Below are 26,089 nucleotides of genomic sequence, written 5' to 3' on the forward strand. Positions count from 1 at the left end.
TTAAATGTTGTTCTAACAAACAGCCAGTGCCATTTACACCCACTCAAAATAGTATCCATGATGGTGTTAAAGATTTTGAAGAACATGGTACAAAGGTTTTCTTTGATTATTATGTTTTAGTAAAAGAGGTACACTGTCATTCTACAAGGCAGAGTAGCAGGGACATTTACCCTTATGGAGTAAAAAGTAAAATATAAAGATATTTTTTGTATACTAGTTTTGTTGCTTAAAAGAATGTGTTACCTAAGAGTATTAAAGAGATTCAAGTTTATTATTCAAGTTAAGATTCAAGTTAATATTTTTAGAAGGGAAGTTTGATGTTAAGATTTTTATATGGTGAGTTGCTTAGCTGATTTTTTCTGCACTCCATTTATGATTTGCTCATCATTTTGACCAAACAGCATTGTCAATATCGATTAAAAAAAAAGATTCGGTATGAAGTATTTTCCAGCCGCACCTAGTTAAAAACATCTGGGGCCTTATGTATCAACGCTGCGTATGCACAAAAACTTTGCGTACGCCAGGTTTCACGCTCAGAATCGTTCACGTTTGGATTTACTAACGATGAACTGAACGTGGTGATGTGCGCAGCTTCATGGCAGCTTTCAGGCTGGCGTATGCACATTTTTTGTGCGTGTCTGTTTTATTTCCATTGGTGACTCCTAGAGGCAGTTGTGTTAAATTCCTCTCTACAAAGTGTCTGAGCCTTGCAATGGCAGCTGTATGAGACGGGTTCATCTAGCAGGTATATAAGGTTTCCATACCATACAGTTAACCAGCTAAACATTAAACCACAATTTTCAGCGGTCGCCTGTTTTCCCAATGTAATCTGAGCTATCTACTGCACACACATTGCTATAAAGACACTATCTGAAGATGAATTTGCATGAGTGAATCAGAAACATTTCCATTCAATAAATGTGCAAATAAAATATGATGCACAAACTTATTAATGATTCCTACTTGTCTTTCTCGTGATAAATAGTTGGCAAAATCTGATATGTAGCGGGGGAAAGAAGAAGAAAGAGTTCATCAGACGCTGGATTCGAACCGAGTTCATGCTCGAACGTGTCAAAACATGTTGACATGCGTTTCACGAGCTGCGCCACAGAGACTGTTAAGGGTGCTGCAACATTTTACACCTATAAACCACACTATATCTTTTTTAATTCACTCAGTGCGATGTTCAGATCCAACTGAGTTAACCGCATCAGCTAAACTCTCCCATTCTATTTTTTTCTTTTGTTGCTAAATCTGGAGAACAAACTTGCAAATAACACCGCTTTTTTCCGGTCTACCTCCGAAAGGAGCACCTTCAATTCACATTCTGTTCAAAGTTTCTCTTTTTTCTTGCTTTTGCCATTGCTTTTTCATTGGGTTTTGCCAAAGTAGAGTCATTAGCATATTCATACGGGCAAGGAGGCACGGAGGGGTTTTGTGCTCGTGCATGTTGCGTTCAGTTTCACGTTCATTCGGATGTACAAAAGAATATGCGTGAGATTCGACGTACGCAGTGTTTCATACATCTGAATTTTTTTCTGCGTACGCAATGTTTCAGTATGATTTCCATTCAAGTCTTCGTACATGAGGCCCCTGAACTTTTCTGATGCCGCATAAGCACCACTATCATTTAAGTAGGAAGTAACCAATCTGCTTCAAACTTTGTATGGAATATACACATTTCAGTAATAAAAGCAGACTAATTACCTCAGACCAACACAGCACATGCAAACATTGCAGTGCTTTTTACTTTTCTCCATAAACTTGCATCTGCGCTGCATCGGAATGCGGTGGCTAGCAACAGTGAGGAGACTTTAAATAAAAAAGCATGTAAGGATGTTGCCAGAGTAGCTTTTTGGTTTCTTTACTTGTGCAACCCAGCCACTAGCTCCCTATCTGAAAGATTTTTTTGCATAAAAAAGGGGGTAATATAGTCATTCAACTTCACATTTTGTAATGTTGCAGTATTTATATGAGTAATGATGTCAGTTCCTTTACTTGAAACCTCAAATTTGATTATTATAATTTGTTTTGTTTACAGAGTTTTGAGGTTCACTGTATCATTATTATTTACACTTTAGAGATGTTGATCTACCTTAAAGTTTGCTTTGATTTTTCAGCATTTACACTTCACAATTGCACACACATTGTAACATCTAAGTTTAAGTACCGTTAGTAAATTAAAATAAAGTGGTTAAAAAAATCTCAATATTACAAAATATATAGTAAAAAAATTCAGTAATTATAAATATCGAATGAAATAAAACAAGATATATAGATAATTTATTTTGCAACATCGCCCAGCCCTTTATGTCAAATAAAACAAACCAAAAAGGCACAAGCTTTTTATTGCAAAAAAGTTTCTAAAAAGGTTTATAAGTTTGTCATGAGCTGGAAAGAGCTACAATTGTACCGCATGCTTCACTTCCCTGTATTTGTCTCCACTCTCTCTCTCCTTTACGTGTGATGTAGGAATTACATAACTGCAGTCGGCCACCCTGCACAAGCCAGGCCATTAACTATGCCATCCACTCATCTATTCATCTCTCATCCCTCATTCCCCCTCCCCTTCCCATCCCATCCATCTATCCATCCCTCTATCTACCCGCCAGGAAAAGCTGCTTACCAAACAGTACGCCAAAAGGCAAGATAACCCGAGAAAACAGACGTACATACACAGACACATGCTCATACGCATGCCAGCAAAACCTGAAAATGTACATACAACCATTACATGCAAATTCCCAGAGGTACAAATGACTGGATTATTGATGAACTGGAGTGAATATTCTATTGGCTGCTTGTGGCATGGCTTTCTGTAACAGTACTGCAATTTACTGGATCTAAACTAATGGCTCCAAAAATGGGTCACAGGTCTGTTCGCGGATAACAGGACAAATTTATGCTAAATACAATCAACAGAGTGCAACTAACCTCATAATTGTGTGTGGTTAGGGTAGCTAAATAAGTGAATAAAGGAATTAATTAATAAAATAACATTCAAATCAAATAAATGGAAATACAAATACACATTTAAAACAGAAAAGAGAAGCTACCGTGCACAGATGCATTTAAAACAGACGAGATGCTACCCACACCTATTGTTGCAGTTGATATTTTGGCACAAGGTATTCATCTGTCACTTGGTAGACAATTGCCAACTTAGACATATGCTAGAATAGACAGATTTTGACACATGCCCTCACGTGAGCCAAAAAAAGAAAACAAAGAAGAAAAGCTTGCAGGATTGAATAATAAATAATGAAACAGACTACACTGAATCAAAGTTAGCTTGAAGCAACAAGAGGTGTGCCAATTATTATTATTATTTTTTTACCATAATAAAAAAATTATATTAGCTGGGTTTACATTCTAGTGTGAAGTGAATCTTTTCAAATTTTGCAAAAAAGAGAGAAAAAAATCTTAAATGTGAATTTTCATCAAGTTGTTAGAGTGGCTGACTGTAGTATTGGTAACCTAGTAACCAACAGTAATCAAGTCAAGCATAACAGAGACAGCTGATTAGTCACATTAGCTACATTTCCATCTACATATTTTTATGCAAATATATATTAGATATGCGCATAAAAAAATGTAATAAAAAAAATCTGTTGATGAAAACAGCAACATGCGCATACAACACTGCTTTAGTCGTACATCTTTTATGCAATATTCCAATTTTGCACAAAGTTAATTAGCATTTTTGGATGAAAACAAAGCTACTGGTGTAATGTTCACTACGTCAGAGTGCCAATAACAAATAAAAAACGCTGAAACAAATGCTATTCACTATTTGTCCAGTAACTTTCATTTAATATTAACTGTAACATTTATAAATAATAACATTTTTAACGCTTACATTTGTTTCAAATATTAGTCACAATAAGAATGGATGAAATATGTTGTAAAAAACAGTAAACAAACAAACAAACAAACAAATAAATTAATATAAAGCTGGAACAGGGGTGACACTGCAGCTCAGTGGTTAGCACTGTCGCCTCACAACAAGAAGGTCACATTCGGTTCAAGTCCCAACTGGGCCATTTGACATTCTAGTGTGGAGTTTGCATATTCTACCTGTTATTGCATTGGTTTCCTTCAGGTGCTCCGGTTTCCCCCAAAGTCCAAAGACATGTGGTACAGGTGAATTGAATAAACTAAATTGACTGTAGTGTATGAGTGTGAATGAGTCTGTATGGATGTTTCTAGTACTATATTGTGGCTGGAAGGTCATCCATTGTGCAAAACATATGCTGGATAAGTTGGTGGTTCATTCTGCTGTGGTGACCCCTGATGAATAAAGGAACTAAGCCGAAGGAAAAAATGAATGAATGAATAAAGCTGGAACATAATGGTTAAGTGTGGCAAAAAGGTGATAAATAATAATAAAAATCATGTTTTTTTTTTGATAAACACAGTGCTGGGTCACCATTATGTCCATTGTAAAATCTGGGTCTCGGCAAACCCATTGGAGAGGCAGGGCAGCTTTAGAGAAAAGCTCTCAGCTCACAGCACGCACATATTTTATTCATGTTGCCACTTAAAGGGACAAGACACAATGTGAAGGGACTGTGACAATCTGCCAGTTACTGTCAGCACAGCAAAAGTATATAGCAGCAAATGTGTTTCTTCCACTATACTAGTGAAAAAGCTACAAGGGGGGATCTGATATAAACTTTCTCTGCCGTCGTTTGTGGATCTGACTCACCTCAACCTCCAGATGGACAGTTGAAAAGATGACTATGTATTGTTTTTAACAAGCAACCATCTCAGGAAAGAATCCCAAATAAAAAAGAAACACTCTGTCATTTAAAACTGGCAATTTTTCATCTTTTAATCCTTCAAAAAAGGTCTGTCCTGGCCACATTCACTCTTGCCTCGACAAGAATAACAGCACAAAAATGTCTTGATAAGATTCTTCTGCATTGATTGAGATGCGTAACACTTACAAATATGGTGACATTACATTGTGACTGTGGCCTACATGCACCACAGATGAGAGAAAATAAACATTTCTGTTCTTTATCTTTCTATACCAATCAGACTCTTGGAATCCTTCACTCAGCGAGACATCTTTAAGCTGACGATGTTCGGGTTGAGAATTTGGTGGTGACCCTGTCCTGAGAATATGCCCTACAAACCAGTCTTGTGTTCCAAGAGTCAGAGTAGCAGAGACAAACCCAATCAATAGAGCAGAGACACTGGTCATGAAAGTGCAAATACACAGCGTCTGGGAGAAAACAGGGCAGGCGAAAGAGAGATGGGCTTCATTTCACCATTGAAAGTTTAGATTTTTTTCCTTATCTTTTTTATATCCTCCAATCAAACGTTATCCATCTTTAATTTTCAGCCCAGACAAAGAAACATGGAACAGCTGCTACTCTCCCTCTTTTTCACACCATCTCTCACTCTCTAATCAAGTTTAGAGGTGTTTGCAAAATAAATAAATTTGGCTTTTCATACACACTCTTAGCTTTTAGTATTTTCCACCCATATACATGTTGCCATAAATGTGCTGTATAAAATCTATACATGAAAAAGGGTTTCTTTTGTTTTTCATTTGGAAGATAACTTGCTATAAGAATGTCCATAGTCAAATGTTTTGCATTTACATATTGTGAGACTTACATACATTTTAAGACATACAGTTGAAGTCAGAATTATTATTTATTATTATTATTTTTAGATTGTCTGCAGAACAATACATCAATATACAGTGATTTGCCAAATTACCCTAACCTGCCTAGTTAACCTAATTAACCTAGTTAAGCCTTTAAATGTCACTTTAAGCTGTATAGTAGTGTCTTAAAAAATATCAAGACAAATATTGTGTACTGTCATTATGGCAAAGATAAAATAATTTAGTTATTAGAAATGAGTAATTAAAACTGTTAAGTTTAGAAATGTGTTGAAAAAAATCTGCTCTCCATTAAACAGAAAATATGGGGAAAAAATAAACAGAGGTGCTAATAGTTCTGACTTCAACTGTATATCTATATTGCATACAACAAACACTGATCCAAAATGTTTTTCAGTCGAAACAATGACAATAAAAATGCAGCATATCAGCACATAAAAAAATCATGCAGAGGTTAAATAATAAAAGTTTTACATTTATATATAATAATACAGAAAATGCAATAAATAGCAACAACAACAATAATAATGTAAATAATTGAACAGAAATAATTTAAAATAATTTATAATAATAATAATAATAATAATAATTATTATTATTAATAATATTAATAATAATATATATTATATTATTAATTATTATTGTTATTATTATTATTATTATTATTATAAACAAGAAATAATAACATAATAAAAAATACATAATATAATATAATATAATATAATATAATATAATATAATATAATATAATATAATATAAAACCATTAAAAAAATGAATCCCCATACTTTACATTCTAGTAATTTGTGATTATTATTATTATTATCTGACAATTTTATAGGAGGAAAAAATAACTAAATGATTTATTCACTCAAAAAACAAGCATTAATTTTACTTTGAATACCATATGGCTACACGCAAGCACAGTAACAAACCAATTAAATATTTTACACCCGTTTATCACACCTTTATAACGCAACAAAAACTCCCAGAAATGTCCAAGATTTCCATGACCATACAGGAAGTTCTATCATAGACACTAACCTGCTGTCTAAGATCAAACTGAAACAGCTCCTTTTTTATGGTTATCCACACCACCACCACCTAACTTTCCACTGATAATATTTAATTGTTTTATGTTTCAACTGCATGGCATGCGGAAGTCTTAGCATTAATTAATCATTAATCAATCTCTAAATCTATTAAAGGTCCAGAGAAGTAGATGACATTCTGAACAAGCTCATGAGCTCACAGTAAACCTCAGTGTTATGAATGAGAGCAGCTGTTCAACTCAAGTATAATTACAGACACACACACACATTCACACACAAGCTGACAGATTAAAAGAATGCCAACCCCTAATACTATCAAAATGAAACAAAACAAAATGACCACAAATGATATAGGCAGTCTGCAAAGAATATAATATTCTCAATGAATAATTAAATCGCCAACAACATCGACACACCCTCTATCTCCCACAATAAACTTCACATCAAAGTAATGTTTAATCAGACTAAATGAGCTATTTAAGAAACCCAATGCAGATGTGCTGCTGCTGGCCACAGTAATGACCACAAAAAAATCCAGTGTCCAGTGACCCAGAACATCTAACGTGGCTTGCAACATCCCCCATCATTACAGACACTCAGAGAAACAATTACTAACAAACACACAACAAAACACTCCCAATAACATTTCTAGTTCACCAGACTCCACTATAAATGTGTGAACAACATGAAGACAAACTGAGGCATCGGGAATCAGAGCAATCACTCACCAGTCATCCTGTGAACTGGGCGCAGCAGCCGGACAGTAGACAGATCGAGAGAGGACACAAGATAACTCTGGAGGGGAACAGATCTGTTGTGAAGCTCCTACAGCTCCATTTTTCCCTTTCCGGTGCCGAGCGTTTGCTTCTCTCTCTCTCTGTCAGTGGCTCAGCACTGAACCGCTGCTGCTTGTTTTCTGAGGAAGGCGGAGCAGAGAAAAATCCTCTCTCTCTCTTTCCCGTTCAGTCCTTTCTTTCACCCCGACAGGCTCTTGCTCTTTCTCTCTACTGCCCTCTTGTGCTCCCAGTAACTCATCCTGCTGGATTTTTTTCCCAGTGTCCTACTTCCTCTGCTCTCTGTCAGGGTTTGTATGTGCGTTTAGACTTTTAAATGGTTTGTTCTCACCCAGACATACACAAAAATATGCATATCATATGTACATCTTTGATAGTCACATATCTCTCATCTCAAATCAATATTGGCAGATGGCGGCAACAGGGATAATCATAAAAATAGCAAAAGACATCCTCTGATTTAAAAAAAAAGGGCTTATTAGGAAGCTAGCCAGGCTTTGTCAACAGTCATCTTCTAGACTTAAGCTCAGGCATCGGCAGACAGGCAGTGAGAGGTGATCACAGCAGGCTTGGGAAACTTTTAATGGAGAGTTTGGAGAATGAAAACTACATATTTATACCACTGCGTTGTGTTTACATGATAAAAAGGTTTGAGATTGGTAAGGTTTTTATATGTACAATAAAAAGAAGGTGGAACCCACTCAAGGCTGGATTTATTTGATAGTATTTGGTATTAAAGTGATCGTTCATCCAAAGCTGAAACTGATTGAGTTTCTTTCTTCTTTCACAAAAGAAGACACTTAAATTTAATAAAAGTTTTAGATTAAAACATGATCGCGTTCATCTGCGCCTCAACTTTATGTGGGGTTTGCAAACCTGTGTGCTTCTTACTCTTCAGCCGTTTGCGTTTCCCGGGGTCATAAAAGCTCCTTCCCTGTCATCTGACAGCAGAAAGCCTTGAGTGATTGACAGCTGATATGAACCTATATAGCGGCAGGAAGAACTGATTCAGCATGTTTTTTAGAAAAAAATCAAAACAGGTCGGACTACAACCATTATATACAGTCGCACAAATGCTCCCAAATATATTATGAGGTCATATAGATACATTTTCGGGCACATTTTGGTCGCAATTTTGAGCCATGTCACGCCATAATAAAACAGAGCTGATCCAACTAAACAAGGTGTTCAAGACTACAAGAGACTAGGGTTGCACGATTCTGGCTAAAACGAGAATCACAATTTATTTGGCTTAAAATCAAGATGTAGATGTAACTTGATGTAGAAGTAAAATAAAGGTTAATATGAGTAGGCTAATATTATTATTTATCAAACATACGGTAAACAAAAATAATAACATTAGGCCTATGTGTATGTCTACTGCTGGTTAAAATGCTGAATGACTTTGAATAGTGGAATTGAACAGGTTTTAAATATGTCCCTGTTTGTTAATGCACAGTAAAGTGACGACATCAGAATACAATTATTTATAATTCTGAAATTGAATTATTATGTTTGAGACATATGCTTGCAATCTATCACTGACAACGTTATTAGACCTTTTTTCACTGTTAAAATCAGTCATTTTTGTCATTCTCTGATTACCTTTTTCATTATATTCAACAATTTATATGCTATTAGCTAGTTATTCTGACACTGTTAAACATTTATTTTCACATACAACACTGCGCTTGCTATAAAAGAAAAAAAAAAAGAACATGTCAAATTTTTGTTCTAATCATAACTCTTAAATGTGATATGATGATTAAAATTATGTTCATGCTTTTGGTGTCACTTTCATTGCCAAGTGCGTTTCATGTCATGGCTGTCACTCTGAGAAAACAAAACAAAACATAAATGCAGATCATACTTCCTCCCAAACAATCGTTCTGTGCAACAAACTGAATGTTTCAACTTTATTATCTGTTATTTGCAGCCTATGCAGGTTATGTTCACTAAAGTAGACTTCACTGAGCCGACCGTAAGCCTAGTGGTAAAATGGTCAGCTCACGAATGATTTCTCGGCCACGAATACAGCATTATTACATGACGACAAAAATGACATTTTTGGGTGAATTATTCCTTATAAATACTCTTCTGACTCTTTCGACACCATTTAGAGGTATTCTGAACTTGAAAATATAATTGGTTGAATCATAGAGATGCCAGATAAAGATTGTGTGGAGGGTCAAATCGAGATCTTTTTTCAAGTCATTGTGCAGCCCTACTAGAGACCATTAGGCAGGTGTGAATTGGAGGTGGTTGGAGCTAAACGGCACTACAAGAAATGAGTTTGAGACCATTGAGTAAACATGAAGCTTCCACTACGGCAGTACTCAAGTCGTCTTACACCAATATGCATTTGTCAGCCACTGCAAATCAGCGATTTAACTTTATCAAAAAAATAAATATTTTTTGTGACAAAAACACATCGATCCTCATAGCATAGATCTTTCACTCCTTCAGATATCTCTCAATCCCATGTATTCCTAAGCCACAAATACAAATGGCAGCTGGAAGTTGCAGCTAGTTGTTTGTTTTAATAAGTGCTATTTTGATCAAATGTATTACTATTGTAGTAGATCTCATCACAGCTCTCTCTGTTGTAGAAAATAACACCTTTACACTAGCAGTCTGACTCAAATGAAATTTCTGAGGTGCTTTCATGCACAAATACTGCCTATGAAGTCAATTCCTCACAGGGCAGAGAGTACCCTGTCAAATACAGCTAAACATAAGGTGCTTCTCAAATGGAAAGATGTGTCCTATAGGCTGTTCATCTAGAATGCCACATTATCAAGCTCCCCTGAAGGACAGCAATATAAAAGATCCTTAGGAGGCAGCCTTCTTTTCACATCCTTCATTCAGCCTGTTGAATGATGCATTTCCTCTGCATCCTTCAAACACATATAATCCTTTGCACACATTCCAATTCACAAAAAGATAATTAGCTGAAAATGAATAGGGTTGTTGTCATTATTTGTAAAATTAAATGTATTTAATTAAAAAGAGTTCTTCAGGTTTGTTTCAATAGTCTTTCTGTGCCATCATGACTGTGAGGGCAGAAAGGTTTCTGATGTAGTCATGCGCATTTACTTGGGCGTCTCATTCTAGTCTTTCATGATGAGGACTCTAGCCTTGAACCCGGTGTCATTCTTGAATCAATTAATGCTTTGAATAGTTCAATGATTCACTTATCCTCTACCAGCAAAACAATGTAACCTATTGAAAAGCCCACAGCACATACAAACCAAGATCTGTCATGATAAAAGTGATACACACAGTGATACAGTGATAACAAATTGTGTTAAATTTAAATTCTTCTTATTGAAAGTCACAGAAAATGTCTGAAATTTAATCTAATGCATTTTGAATAAGCGAGAAGATGTCAAAATCATACAGTGTTTAAAGTAAAAGTTCTGCAAAAAACTCTAAATTACCTCACCATTTACCCTCCCTCACGTGATTTTAAACCTTTATGATTTCATTTCTTTTAGCGAACGCAAATGAAGATATTATGAAATATGGTTGTTGATGATACCTATTGACTTCCATAGACCTAAATGATAGAAGTCAATGGTTAATTCTTTAAAATTAAAAGAATTACAGAAGAAAGAATAAAACCCAAACAGGTATTGAACAAGTGAAGGGTGAGTATAGAATGTCAAATTTCTTTTATTGGGTGAACTATCCCTTTTTATATTGCATGTTTTTTTCAATAAAGAGAGTTGGTTTTGTTGTCCAGGCAGCTCATTCTATGTCATAGATGCTTTATTAAAATCACTCATCACAAAACATACATATCGAGCATGACAGTTTGATTAAAAGTAGCTCAATTTTCATACCATTTCCTTAGGAAATAGTTCCCTTTTTTTACTCAAATGAAATTTACTGAGCAATAAAGCAACGCTGAGATTTCCTTTCTCGATATGACAGTTTCCTTGACAACATCAGCTCTTTTCCGCGCAGGAGGGTGAGAAATAAGGATACGAGAGAGAACAATAAGATGGGCCGAGTTCTGACACAAATGTTCAAATGCTTTTCATTTAGATCCGAGTCATTAGAATCCGTGAGAGTAATCTTGGAGCATTAGAAAAAAAGCTGTGTCAGACTAGTAACTTTATTAGTCTGTTTGGCCTTAAATGACAAGAACTGTGTGCCTATGTATCTGAAGAGAAAAAAAATGTCTTGTTCCAATTCTGTCCTTAAGTGTTCCTGTGACACTCTGTCATTTAAGCAAACGTATTCTGCCACTCACATGAATGACACTTTCCTTCAACAAAATGTTTAGCGTTTAGTAAACATATCACAGACAAAATAGTTTTTGTGTAATATAAAACTTCCTTCCCCAGTCCACTCCACATAAATGACGTCAACTAAATTGCAAGAGCACAAATAACTACTGGTATGACGACAACATGACCATGACCACATTTACACTAAAACTGACCTTAACAAAAAATAAGCAACAACAAAAAAACATAAAAGGTCATTAGTGCAAAAATAGAATTACAACCCATTCACTCAAAGTTCTGTTTGTTCAAACTACTTAGATACTGTAAATGAGCTGAAACAACACAATTCTTAAGGTTTTAAACTTTGTTTTTTATTTAATACATTTAAACTTGCTTTATAAAGTTAACTTCATTCCTTCATTTTGTGCAAATGTAATCTCTCTCCACACCACCACCAATGTGCAACATCCACTTGGATGATGCATCGGCTGCGACAAGACAACAAAGTCAGTGTGCTCACCACAGACCAGCTATTGGTGGAGTTGAGAGACAATGACTACATTTACATGAACATCCGTAATCAAATAATTTGTTTTAATCCAAAGAGAATAATAAGACAAAGGTGTTTTCATGAGTTGCTTTTTGAGGGTTACTTTCATGATCCCGTTTTACATGTTATAGCACATAATTCGATTAGCATCAATGCGATGCAATAATGCCCTCATTGCGAATTGAATTATTGGTGTCCATGTAAATGTAGTCACTGGTAGAGCCAACTCGGTGGATGGAGATGATTAAGAGGCCAAGATTGTAAGGGCCAATTATTGGAATTTGGCTAGAATTAGGCCTCAGTTTAAACGTCTTATCCGAAAGACGGTGCTCACTGACAGTACAGTGTCCCCATCACTATACTGGGGCATTAAGACTCACACAGACTGCAGGCTGAGTGCCCCTGCTGGCTTCACTAACACTTCTTCCAACAGCAACCCAGTTTTCCCATGTGGTCTCCCATCCAAGTACTGACCCGGCTCAGGCCTGCTTTGCTTCAGTGAGTAACCAGTGTTAACACAAATCAATTTTGTGGAAAATGACATTTTTTTTACGGTGTAGTTATGACTTAATTTGGAAGCTGAACACACTATAGTTATTATTTGTTATGACTGAAAATCAGGTATATTCTATCTTGTTAACTCTAAGAATGAATTAAAACATCTGACATTTTTGTAAATGTTATTTTATGCTCTAATTGACAAAATGTCTGTTTAAAATGGTACTGTAGTTTGCGGAACAGAACAAAAAATGAATGTTTTGCTCAAACACACAACTATATATAGTTTTCATAGTTGTGTACATGTTTTAAGGGGAAATATTAGGCATTAAAAAGTCACTTAACACTATTTTGCTGCAATAAATGGAACTAAAAATAGACACATCACTTATAGTTAACATCAGTTATACATTACAGCTTATTCAACGTTCATTAGATACCCCAAAATGTCTATTTTTGAAATGACTTTGAGATGAAGCTTAGTTTACACACTAAGAAAAATCCTCTTCTCCATCCAGCAGAAGCGAGCAGCCTGATTTATTGGTAAATGGCTCAACTTGTGGCTAGTATCACATTGCCTAAGTCTCTAAGTGCCATCTGTGCCAAAGAGGAAAAGCAGAACAAACTAAACGTTTCGATGCATTGTGCAGGAATATCGAGGATGGGGAGAATGACAGAAAAAAGGAAAAAATAATAATGACAGTGTCAAAAAATTCAGATATATCCACATCCACAAATCAATTTTCTGTATATTTGTATTCCTTGCTTTAGTGCTTTCAATGGCACGGTTGTTTTCAATTGAATTCTGACTCTTTCTAATATAAGGCACAATCAGGCAGTCTGGTAACAAAGGGTCATATGCAGCCAAATGAATGTAATAATGCAGAACAGACAGCGACACACAAACACTTACACACTGATCGAAAACACTGCACTCACATCAGCCGTGGCATCGGGCACAGAAATTCAACAAAAATCCATTTGGCCCCACAGAAGTCCAAAGTACTCATGCCCTACTGTATCTGTACAAGCACAGCCATCCATAGTCTGCTCCAGCCAAGCCATGCTGAAAGCGCAGACAATTACTACACTTAATCCAATCAAATGAGATGCTTTTGGGATTAGCAGCATCCGCACATATAATCTCATTTGTGTAAAGAATGGATGAGCAGCTCAGGCCGTGGGTTTAGAGCAGTGGCTGATGGTAATGCTGCTGATATACAGTAAGGCAAAGCATGGGCTGAGGCCGATTGGGAGTCCTTAGGGTCTAAGCTAATGGCTAAAGCTAAACTGGGCAAACATTGGCAGCTAATACACAGATTAAGGAGGAAATTGACGATTAGTACAGATAAAAAGACAAACTGGGGTTGGACTAAGTGACGTAAGCAAAAATAAATACAAATAAAATACAAAATACAATAAAATAAACCAAAACAATAAGAGTAATTAAATAATAGTCTATAGTAAATAGTAAAAAAAAAAAAAAATATATATATATATATATATATATATATATATATATATATATATATATATATATATATATATATATATATATATATATATATATTAGGGATGTGCGGAGCAGCCGGTATTTGTATTTGTATTTGTTGAGGGGGGAAAAGTATTTGTATTTGTATTTGTATTCGAGTAAAATTCAAAATGGCGCAAAAATATATATTTTTTCTATTACACTTCTAATTTACATTATTGTTTTGTTTAAGTATTGTTTAATTATACCCATTATATAAATTATAGATCTGCAATATTGGTTGTTGTTTTTGAACATGTGACAAGAAATGTCATTGAAAAGAAAATAACATAGAAGCCATTATCTCATCCATGGTTAAAACAACAACTAATAAAATACCATTGTGAATATTATGAACCCCACCACCACCGTTCTTGTTGAAGGACACTGAACAGACAGAATAAAAACAAATAATACTTCAAAAAACTGTTCTTCTTCAGAAAGAACTTCTTTCCAATGCACAGAATTCCAAAAACTAAAATTAACTAAATAAATCTAAATAAAACCCTGCCTGGGAGATCTGGCAGAACAAAAGTATTCTATATAATACTAAAAGATACAGCCCTGCTATTGTCATCTGCCTGGCACAAAACAGACAAAAAGTTTGTTTGTTTGTTTTTTTTTTATGTTTGAAACTGACTTGCTGGAGCAGAATGTGGCTGTGTTGATGGTTTGGTGCTTGTGGAGGATTTAGCAGAACATAGCTGTGCTGATTGAGGGGATTGATGCTTGTGGGGGGTTCACAGACAGTATTAGGAGAGGATGCTTTTAGTGCATGTGATAATACATTACATAGAAGGTTGCGCGGTGGCACAGTGAGTACCACTGTCGCCTCACAGCAAGAAGGTTGCTGGTTCGAGCCATGACTGGGTTCTCCCCATGTTGGCGTGGGTTTCCTCCGGGTGCTCTGGTTTCCCCCACAGTCCAAACACATGCAATACAGGTGAATTGGGTAAGCTAAATTGTCCCTATTGTATGTGTGTGAAAGAGACTGTATGGATGTTTCCCAGTGCTGGGTAGCAGCTGGAAGGGCAGCCACTGCGTAAAACATATGCTGGATAAATTGGTGGTTCATTCCACCGTGGCAACCCCAGATTGATAAAGGAACTTAGATGAAAAGAAATGAATGATTATGCATAGGAGATGTTGACAGATGTTTAATATCTCTGCCTCTGCCGATTTCACTTTTGCACACATTATAACGTTACAGTATCAGTTTGTTTTATCTGCAGCACCACTGACAGTAAAATTCTTCCACAAAGAACATGTTTTTTTTTTTGACTGGTGGAGGACCAAGAAATGGCTCAGAAGCAGTCTCACTCTTTTTCTATTCGGGTGCCCAAATGTATTTGAGGAGTTTCAAGTTAATAAAAAGTGACGGGAAGCTATGCTAAGGTTAACTAGCCTATAGCATATATCTTGCTGTCTGCAAAAGACAGTTATTTAGACGTACCATATAACTCCCATAAGTGCATACTATTCGACACAACTGCAAAAGCATCGTTTTAACCTTTATAAACGAACGTTAATGTTACTCTGTCAACAGTCTATTGTCTAAATTACCGCGCTAACAGAGCTAACGTTGCGTAAACAGAGAGCACCCGGTTGCAAACTTCCCGATCCCGATCAAACTCCGCTACAAGCTTATAAACTGCATCTGGAACCCAATTAAAGTACAAAAATCTATTTAACAAAAATAATGATGCAGATAAGATTTTTTTCGCTCAGCCGAGCCTTCTCTGTCTGTATCTGTGGAGAAGATTGTGCCAGACAACTCCGCCCCGCCCTCCGACTGAGCGTCTCTCTCGCTCGCTCGCTCTCGCTCTCTCTCTCTCTCTCTCACACTCACTCACTCACGCGGGCATGCACTGTGGTCTCATGAGGAAACGCAGCTTTTTGATATAGTGTTTTTCTTGCTCCCGAATACAAATAATTTTTCAAGTATTTGTTCGAAATAAGTATTCGTAAAAACACGCTATTCGTGTCTTTCCGAATACCGTATTCGGGTTCGGCTCCACCCTTAATATATATATATATATATATATATATATATATATATATATATATATATATATATATATATATATATATATATTAGGGATGTAACGGTATCAGAATTTCACGGTACGGTAATACCTCGGTATGAATGTCACGGTACGGTATTTATTGAATCATTTACAGGAAAAAACAAAACTTATGAAAATACTCCAAAAAAGTGCCAAAAGTGTCAATGACATACAAATTAGCCATCTATCTGTAAGCTTTGAAACAGGAACTTCAATTTTAATAACAAAAAAAATATTAAACCATGTAAAAAAATAAAGTTTCAATTTAGTATTGTTGAAAACTCATCACATTCAACATTTAATCACACTCAGCCCATCTACCCAGATGAGAGCTGTGCTAGTCGGACTTCTCATCAAGCATCTCCCGCTGGATCTAATCTCACTATATTTATTAAAAGGGATATTTCATTCATCTTGTTGTCTTTATCTAACGACATATTCCCTGACTTTGGGCATTGGAATCTATTACTTGTTCTCATGTAACGTGTTTTGGCTGAGCGCAAAGATAAGTTAATGATTAATGTAACCACGTACATTCTGTATATTGACTGATCGCCTTTATTTCCTATAATGTATAAACTTATTGTATGTTATACTTTTAAAATGGCCATTATCGATTCTTAAAACTGATACTCAGCAAAAGAGAGGCTGTGTTTCGTATTTTCACTGAAATTGAAAGGAGGCAGTTGTTATCGGCTCCGTTTTGTTATAAATATCCACACAGTGAAGATGACGCTCATGCAGCACGGCGCCTCAACATTTCTGCTGTCTGTTAAGTTGCTAATATTAAAATGAAAATAGGCAGTTCCTTAAATCATGTTTACATTTTATTGTTGAGAAAGTGAAACAACGAAGCCAGGGTGATGTGAATGAAGTTATAAAGTACACTGTTCCCTTTGAAGATTTACCCGTGTCCTCGGTATAATCTGCTTTTCCATATCAAACTGAGAAGAAGAGACTGCAGCCTTGATCAAACTTGCGAAGTCTGAACTTACACGGAGATAATGCAGGACTGAACTGTGTGTGTAAAGCAGGTCGCACACCAGAAGCGACGCTCGGCGGCGCGCCGCGCAGCGCCACGTATTTTAGAATTCTAGTCATAGGTTTCTATCAGGATACACACACCGGCGCCGCAAGTCGGCGGCTGTCGGCGGCGCCCGGCGACGGCTCAGGACGCAGTTCATTTTTCAGCCGCGCCACAGAGCGCCATCTGATTAGTTTCATGTTAAATATCATTCGAATGTGCGCGTCTGGTGTGCAATACTTTAATCTGTCATGTATGCGCCGTGTCGCGGCGCCGAGCGGCGCTTCTGGTGTGCGACCTGCTTTAGAGTTTTCCAGCTCTTTTCATCCCCGCTTCTAGCAGCACACTCCATTTCCGCATTACTGGATCTGTAGCAACAACAGACCGCAAGGGATGATGGTCAAGCATGGGCTGATGGCAATTGTAGTTTTCGTTACCTCCCGTTCGCTTCATTCGCCTGAGCAAATTTTCTCAGAAGACCTATAGTTTTACCGAGTCATGCGACTACGGTAATATCGAAAAAAATTAATATTGCGGTATGACGGTATTTACCGTTACATCCCTAATATATATATATATATATATATATATTTCACACTTCAGTATGTCTTTAAATTCTTGAAAAGTCACATAAATGTCTATAAAAAATCTTTTTATGTTGTTGTTTAAACCTTTTATAATTTTATTTGACAGAATAAAATACAAAATAAACATTTGATAAATAATACTAAATAGAGTGCATATAAACAAAGACTATAAAATACATAGCACAGGTCACTCATATCTTTCTGAATGGAGAAAATTGTAACACTCAATATGGTAAATAAAGTCTGCCTTCTAGTACAGGAGCCAATTATCGAACGCTATATGGCGAATAAACCCCGCCTTTTAGTACAGGAGCCAATTATTGAACGCTATATGACGAATAAAGCCTGTCTTTTAGTACAGAAGCCAATCATCAATCGCTACATGGCGAATAAAGCCTGCCTTCTAGTACGGGAGCCAATCATCGATCGCTATAGAATTCTCAGAGGGAGATTTTGTATGATTTGGACATTTAGAAATAAAACTAAAGACACAGTTGTTGTTTAATTTTTTTGATGATTCCTAATATGAAATTCAATTGTAAGCATGGCAAGCTGTTTTGGGAGAATCTGATGTTTCCTCAATAAGACAGAATGCCTGAGCATGCTGCCCGAGAGGTGTTTCAAAGATGGATGGCGAGTGAAATGACTTGCCTTAAAGGGACTTTGATATAAACTACAAACTGTTGAACTGTTAAAAAGTTGAATAAAACAAAATAAAACTTGGTTAAAAACAAATGCCTTCAGGTGATAGCTGGCTATCCATGCTTTTGTGTTCTGGTTCAATCTGGTTGATCAGCTGGCTAATGCAGAGTTCAGACAGCACAATTTTCAAAGTAGTCGCATCTCAGATGCTTTCACATTGCATAACTATCTGGGGTAGCGCTCCATCACTGCTGTGTTTACACTGCAAGATGAATGGGCGACAGGAGGTTTCACACTGAATGACTTCACATTAGGAAGAATTGCAGAAAACTACGTCTCGCAAACACACACACACACAAACAAGATGTGACATGGAAACAATCCAATGTCATGTCACATATCTTTTGTTATTAACTACATAATGAGAAAGAAGTCTTTAGTGGGGTAAAAATTTTACTTCTTTTGATCACCTGGGTTTTGAAGGGAATTAGCAATTTCTCCTCAGCTATTTTCTTTTATGACCCGATTGTGACGCTGCTCAGATGACACGTCAAACACACACGGGTGCTCCTGCCAATTTTTTACTAGTTTTTCCTCCATATCTTGGGTCCAAATGGACCTAAAAGAAATGCTTTTAACTTCTCCACCAGCCTTCCGCTGACCTGCAGATACCCATACAAGTGAATGCTGCTCTCTCATTGGCTGTAGGTGATCACCGATGTTTCTTTTCATCAGAACACATTTCACACAGCACGATTTTGAATCGACGACAGCTCCATATATTTAGCATGCCAAATATCTCACGGGTGACGACGACTCATCTGCAATTCACTCAGATTGCGTCTTTTGATAGTTCATACTGTGTAATTGTTACTTATGTAAACGAGCATCGATTTGCCTGTGATTTCATGTATTTGTCAACAATTTCTTAATAACTGTCAAAACTGAACCAAAATTATGCAGTTTGAACTCAGCATATGAGTAACCTGGTTATAGCTGGCTAGCTTTGGTCTAAAAACAAAATGTTTTAGGCCTAAATGGAGAGGAAAAGTTGCACATAATATAAAACATAATTTAAAATATAGTACTAAATAAGTTTTTTTTAACAAACAAAAAAACTCAAATAAACGAATAAAAAACATCAATCTACAAGAGTCGATTACATGAAAGCACTAAATACAAAAGTTTAATAGGAGCAAAAAAAGACAAACATTCGGTGGTGAAGAGCATCCAAACACTTCAATCTGGGTGCCATCTGGAGAGCAGTCCATCATGACTGCTGTTTGCTCTGGGAAACAAAAGCTTTGTAATTGTTTATTGAACACTAAGCTTTCGATCAATGTATTTTTATCCTGCCTGAAAATCGGACTTCTCAATAAGCTTTAATTTGCATTTAGTCTAACAGCAGATTCCTATCTCAAAATACCTCAATTAATGTCCACTTTAAGAAAAACGAGTAAACAGCTACATCTAAAACATATCATTTCTAATACCACCACCAAGACGGTTCTTGTCTGGCAAATTGCGCATGTAACCGTAAGTGTATCAAATTTACGGTGAAATAAAGTGCAGCAAAAACTTTCTGAACCGGAAATTTGCATAGAAATGAGCAAAAGCCGAAGAGCCGGGCACAGCTGCAGTCTGTTTAAAGTGAGGGATATTTATGGGATAAGGGAAGGAGAAGATGCATGAAGGAGCATCTCGGAGAAAGAGGCAGATGACAGATTGGACTGCAAAGCTCTGTCGGTTTTCACTGACAAGAGAGGCATGTCAAAAGTGACCTCAATAACCAGTCTGCCACACGCACACACTCACAAACACACACACAGACAACGACTTTAAGCACACACACGCACCCTTCACACGTCATTCTTCACTGTGCAGCAAATTATGCAGCACGGACATGAGGAAATGCAAAATCTCACATTTACATATGGTGTTATACCATTGGAATTAGAATACCGCATGCAAACACATCTATACTGAGACTCAACTGACACTTTCAGTAGCTTATAGATCTAAAATTACATCTAAAATGGTTCAGAAACAACTGCCTTTTATTTGTCTCCAATACAATTTAGAGTACTGACTGAAATAATGACCGATTTCCACTCAGATCCCACAGTCTTGGATCTCAATGTGGCAACAGACAGCAGCAATCAAGCAATTTAAGTCCAATAGGTGTTACTGGAAAATTTTACTGTTTGTCCTTTAGTAAATCTGTATATCTCAAAGTGAGTCATAAAAAATGCCATTCTAGGCTAATTGAAAAAGAAAAACAGGATTTTCCACCAGTCATAGTGTGACCAGTTGGTTTAAGTTAAACAGTGTCATCCTCAGATCCAGCAAATGCATATTTTGTGCACACCAAGTTTGGCAAATGTCATTCTGTTTCAGAGTTATGGAGAGCTTTGTAAAAGTGTCCCTAGCCAAAATCATGAATTGAAATGTCAACTTTTTTGGATTGCATTTGATATACAGATTATCTAATTATGACACTTGGTTCAGATTGTGTGGAAAAAAACTAGGACTATGGTTCTCCTAAGTTTTTGTTTTTAAAAATGCTGAATACCCAAAAGTGTGCATTGCAGGGCTTGTGTCAAAGACTTCAACTATACAAAGCACTTCAGTATGTGGCCAGCTGTTTAGGACTTATGAGCAACTGTGCATTTTAAACCACTGTAGCACCACCGCCAGGCCGATTGTGGCGAGCCTTGGTGACCATCTATGTAATGTAATGTGATGTCTGTATTTATATAGCACATTTATTGTGTATGGCCATACACTCATAGCACTTCACAATTATGAGGGGGTCTCTCCACACCACCACCAGTGTGCAGCATCCACTTGGTTGATGCAACGGCAGCCACAGAATTACGGCGCCAATGTGCTCACCACACACCAGCTTTTGGAGAGATAGTGATAGAGACAATTCAGTGGATGGGGATGATTGGGAGGTCATGATCCGTAAGGGTCGATAGAGAGAATTTGGCCAGGACACCTACTTTTTTACGAGAAGTGCCATTAGATTTTTAATGACCAGTAGGAGTCAGGACCTCAGTTTAACGTCTCATCTGAAAGATGGTGCCCAGTGACACTTGTGCCCCCTTCACTTTACTGGGGCATTAAGACTCGCACATACCACAGGTTGAGCGACCCCTGCTGGCGTCACTAACACCACTTTTAACAGTAATCTAGTTTTCTTATGTGGTCTGACCAGACTCAGCCCTGCTAAGCTTCAGTGAGTAACTGGTACTGGGCTGCAAGGTGATATGGCTGTGGTTTACTAGCAAAGTTTCAAGTCTCTACGACTTACATTTTGGTCTGCGTGAGCCGTTTTGGGCTAAAAAAAAAAGAGACCTTTAAATTTATTTAAACAGTTACAATATGGTTTCACAGCTATGCTTAAACTCCTAATGATATTACATGTAAACTGTAAGTTTGAAAATGGTATAAATGGAGGTCGGAGCCAGTCGCAAATGGGCAGGTCAGCTCCAAATGAGTGTTACTTGAGTTCCAAGTAAGTTGTACAAACCTCCGTAAGATTTATCTAGGCCCAATCCCAACTCTACCCCTTACCCCTACTCCTCATAATGCGGGTTCCTGTGAAGGGGTAGGGGAGTTTCAGTTCTTTTTAGCTCAAGCCGTAGGGCTAAGGGAAAGGGATAAATAGCCCTTTGAACGAAGATTTTTCAGTACCACACTCAAAACCAAGGGCTAAGAAAATTTATCCAGAATACAACGGCAGGATAGTTACACCCGGAAGTAAGGAGATCGACAAATAAGTATTTTATGTCATTATTATGAATTTTTACAGCGGACAAACATCTGTTTCAATATATTTACAACCGCGTTCGTGTTTTACCGTCATGGTTAAAAAAAAAAAAAAAAAAAAACACTAAAATAAGAACCAAAAATTTTGCGATTTATAATCCAAAATCATAACTCCAGTATAGCAGTCCCACAACATTGTCACTTGATGACAGTCGAATTCGCTGTCAGTAATGTCTAGTGGCTGGGAATGTGCTTTTTACAGAGTCTGCTATAATGTTAATGCTGTTTTTTTGTGTTTTTACATAGATGAATAATGCACAGCATTACGATCTGATTTCCACATATATCATTATAATAACTTAATATATGCCTTCAGTGATTTCCTGAAGATAAATACCAAGAAACAACACAACTGCAATAACTATAGCAGTCACCATCATCTGATCTCATATGAAGCAAGAGATTGCGATGACATCTAATGACAAGTGCAGGTGCTGTAGTGATGTCCCAAATCTTAGGGGTAAATTTTAAAGCCCTTTACACTCGGTTTTAAGGGCCAAGCGGAAGGGGTAGGGGTACAAAAATGAAATTAGGATTAGGCCTTAATGACTTGTAGATGGCATGCAGTCCAGCCTATTGTGTTTTATTATCTTCGTCTACACCTACCCCAACCCTAAACTCAAACTTACAGTAACCTGTTGTGTTTTATTAATATACCAACCACAAACCTAAACCAACATACTGTGGCGTAAGTTTCTTCCACATGGAAGACCCGATACTTTTACGATACATTTGTCTGAATAGGTCATTTCTGTTTAGTGATGGTCGTGGTGTAAATATTCAACACTTCAGCTGTAATGAAGAATAAGAAGAAATTATTTACCTCTCGTTGTCCACTGGTCTGAAGCCTGGCAGGATGTGTCTGAAACTGCTGTTCCTATCCAGTTTAGGCTGACTCTTAGTCCGCTTGATTGAGCCTTTTAACCTCCGACTCAAAAAACCCTGATAATGAAAAGACACAGAATAAGAGAGATTATAATCATCATCTTCTACCGTTATTTCGTACATTCAATCACTGGTTAATTCTCCCACATTATACACCCTTTTTCCCCTTGAAAGCACCTGTCACATTTTTGCGGCTCAAGACTCAACTTCCTTTAGGCGGCAGTTACCATGGAGACAGCAGGTTGGCATCAAGGGCACAAAAAAGAAAGGGAGGAATAAAGTGAGAAAAGGAAAGAATGAGATAGAAAAGGATCGTAAAAGTCAAGGACAAAGTACAATCCTCACAGTAAAAACACAAATAAAAAACTGAAAACGTGTGACAACCCAACAGAAAGAGAGAAAACCAGGAGAAAACATGTGCAAAGGGTATGAAGATGGAAAGAGAGGCGAGACAGCAGAAATAAGAAGTTTCTGACAAGAAAGTGTTGGTAAACAAACAGCCCCCCCCCCCCCCACCAATTAACACAACTGCATATTCTACATAATTAAAGCACCCTGCTGATTACTATTCACAATATATGCAAATGATAACATGCAGACATCTCTTAATCACAGAGCAATCAGTCAGAGAACTGCAGCCTACAGTTTGCAAGCACCAAAAGAAAGGGAAAATCAAATCAGAAGGGGACTGAGAGAGACAACGACAAGCAGACATCTGAATAATAAACAATCTCCTCTGTCCAAACACTACAGGAATTTGTAAAAATACTGCAGCAAATCTGGAAATGTTGTCAAGCCACTGTTTGTGTTTTGAAAGGTGATAGAGGGTAAATAGTAGGGCTGCAACAATACAAACTGAAAGTTTTATTGGTTGAGTTTTGGGCTACATGTTTCCAGTTTACAACAGCAAGAACCAAAAGTCAAAAGTGACTTGGTGATTGATTGTTTTGACAGATATTGTCTAACTTAACTAAGATTCCCTTATGACTCCAAATTATATAATTCATTTTTTTTCCTGTTCGTTATAGAATTTTCCTCTGCTCACCAAGGCTGATTAATTTACTAGCCAGTACTCACTTCTGGGGATTTACACCTACCTAACATTTAAATACTAACAGTTCTTGACTCCGCTAAGCTACAAACATTAATTAGGTATCATTGGAAAGAAGTCGCTTTGAGCTTTACTACGGCCCATCTAGAAAGTCTCATGCTAAAAAAAAAAAAAAGTTATACATTATAATGTAATGAAGAAAAAACTTATGTTTAATATTTGTTTTTCATATACAAACACAGGAAAACATTAATGTAATAATAGCCTAAAAATGTGCCTTGAAAGCCAAGTGTCTCATGAGTTTATATTTCAAATTTGAAGAAGATAGCATGCAAAATCAGATTTCTGTAAACGTTTTCCGAGACTACAGATGTGTCTCAAATCAAATACTTATGCACTTATGTAATTTCTATGCCATTTTGTAGTATAAACAGCGTAAGTAGTGCGTTCACATTGAAAACTCTAAAAATAATAAGTGCACTTTAAATACCCAGATGATGCACTTATTCAACTGGTAAAATAAAGTGTGGAACACTTCATGACCGCAGCTTTGCTCACATAGTGGAAGGGGCAGAGCTTTCGGGTACTCATGATGGATTACTTTTATTTATTTTGGATTGTGAAAGCAGAATTCTCCTATGAGAGTGATTATAGCTCCTACCGATGGTGAATGCAGTTATACTCATGGCAGGTATTATTTGGTACTTTGATCATTTATTTCACTAATTTGGCAACAGACAAACGTCATCTGGGAAACGGTTTAAATTTCCGCTTAGTAAAAAAACATCAGTGTTCCATTTGGGACGACACTACATTCATATACTATGCTGTTGAGAGTGTGTAAGTGTACAAGTACATAGTGCATAAGCGCATAGTGTATAGTATAGTGTGCCATTTGGAGCGCAGCTTATATTGGGTGTCCTCCTTTTGTCACCATGAGAGGCACTTTCTCATAAATGACAAAAATACAGCAAAAACAGTACCACAGAGAGAAATGATTCCATTTACCCAGCCTCCACATGCTCCAAAAATATTTGAGTTTCTCTGTTTTGTTAAACACAAAGAAAAAAACATTGAAATCCATACTATCAAGGAAAAAAATACTAAAGACAATTGCTGCCAGATTTACTTTTTTTTCAAAATGTTTTCTTTTTTAACTGAATCTCTTTATTTACAATCTTATAAAACATTAAAAATTAAACTAATTGTAGTGCACACAATTCTGTAACATTCCTATAATGCAAATGTGCAACATGCAATGCAACATCTGGCTGACATTTTCACAGTGTCATTAAACTTATAAAAAAGCTTCCTAAAGCATGTCAGTCAAACAGATATCAACAGCAACAAAACAGTCATGTGGATCAAAACAACATTCTTTGTTAAGCATCAAATTAGAGTTTTTAATTGATTGTATTTGAAATCTTATGCATGATTAAAGAAATTATATTTTTAAAGGAACAATAACTATATGAGAATGTCATGTGATCACATAAATGTCATGTTTAGAATAAAACTGTTAATGTATTTGGTGTGGACAGTTATATAATCATGTTTGTTGGTGCAGTAAACAGCCTTTATCTATTTTAGTTTGAATCATATTTCGTACACGACACATAGCATTTGTACACAGATATGGAAAATCTGATTTAATGTTGTTGCAGCTCTAGTAAATAATTGAGTGGTGGTGTGCAATTTCATGCC

At 36.6% G+C, this 26,089-nt stretch overlaps 1 protein-coding gene across 8 annotated transcripts in view; it reads right to left on the bottom strand.

Moving 5' to 3' along the window:
* The window catches only part of dab2ipb (DAB2 interacting protein b), a 208,170-nt gene that overhangs the window by 83,177 nt on the left and 98,904 nt on the right, over positions 1-26,089 (bottom strand). For 6 of the 8 annotated variants that reach the window (XR_012405945.1, XR_012405944.1, XM_009301511.5 and 3 more), the window contains exon 3: positions 23,273-23,391. Coding sequence is in view for 5 of the 8 variants with exons in the window: in XM_009301511.5 (XP_009299786.1) it covers positions 23,273-23,391 (119 nt within the window). In the remaining 3 variants the exon portion in view is untranslated. Of the gene's footprint in view, positions 1-7,416; positions 7,585-13,704; positions 13,868-23,272; positions 23,392-26,089 lie in introns of those variants that run through there. The other 2 variants (XM_068221215.2, XM_005171883.6) reach the window with 2 other exon arrangements.

The sequence above is a fragment of the Danio rerio genome, chromosome 5, assembly GCF_049306965.1.
Source record: "Danio rerio strain Tuebingen ecotype United States chromosome 5, GRCz12tu, whole genome shotgun sequence".
Taxonomy (NCBI): Eukaryota; Metazoa; Chordata; class Actinopteri; order Cypriniformes; family Danionidae; genus Danio; species Danio rerio.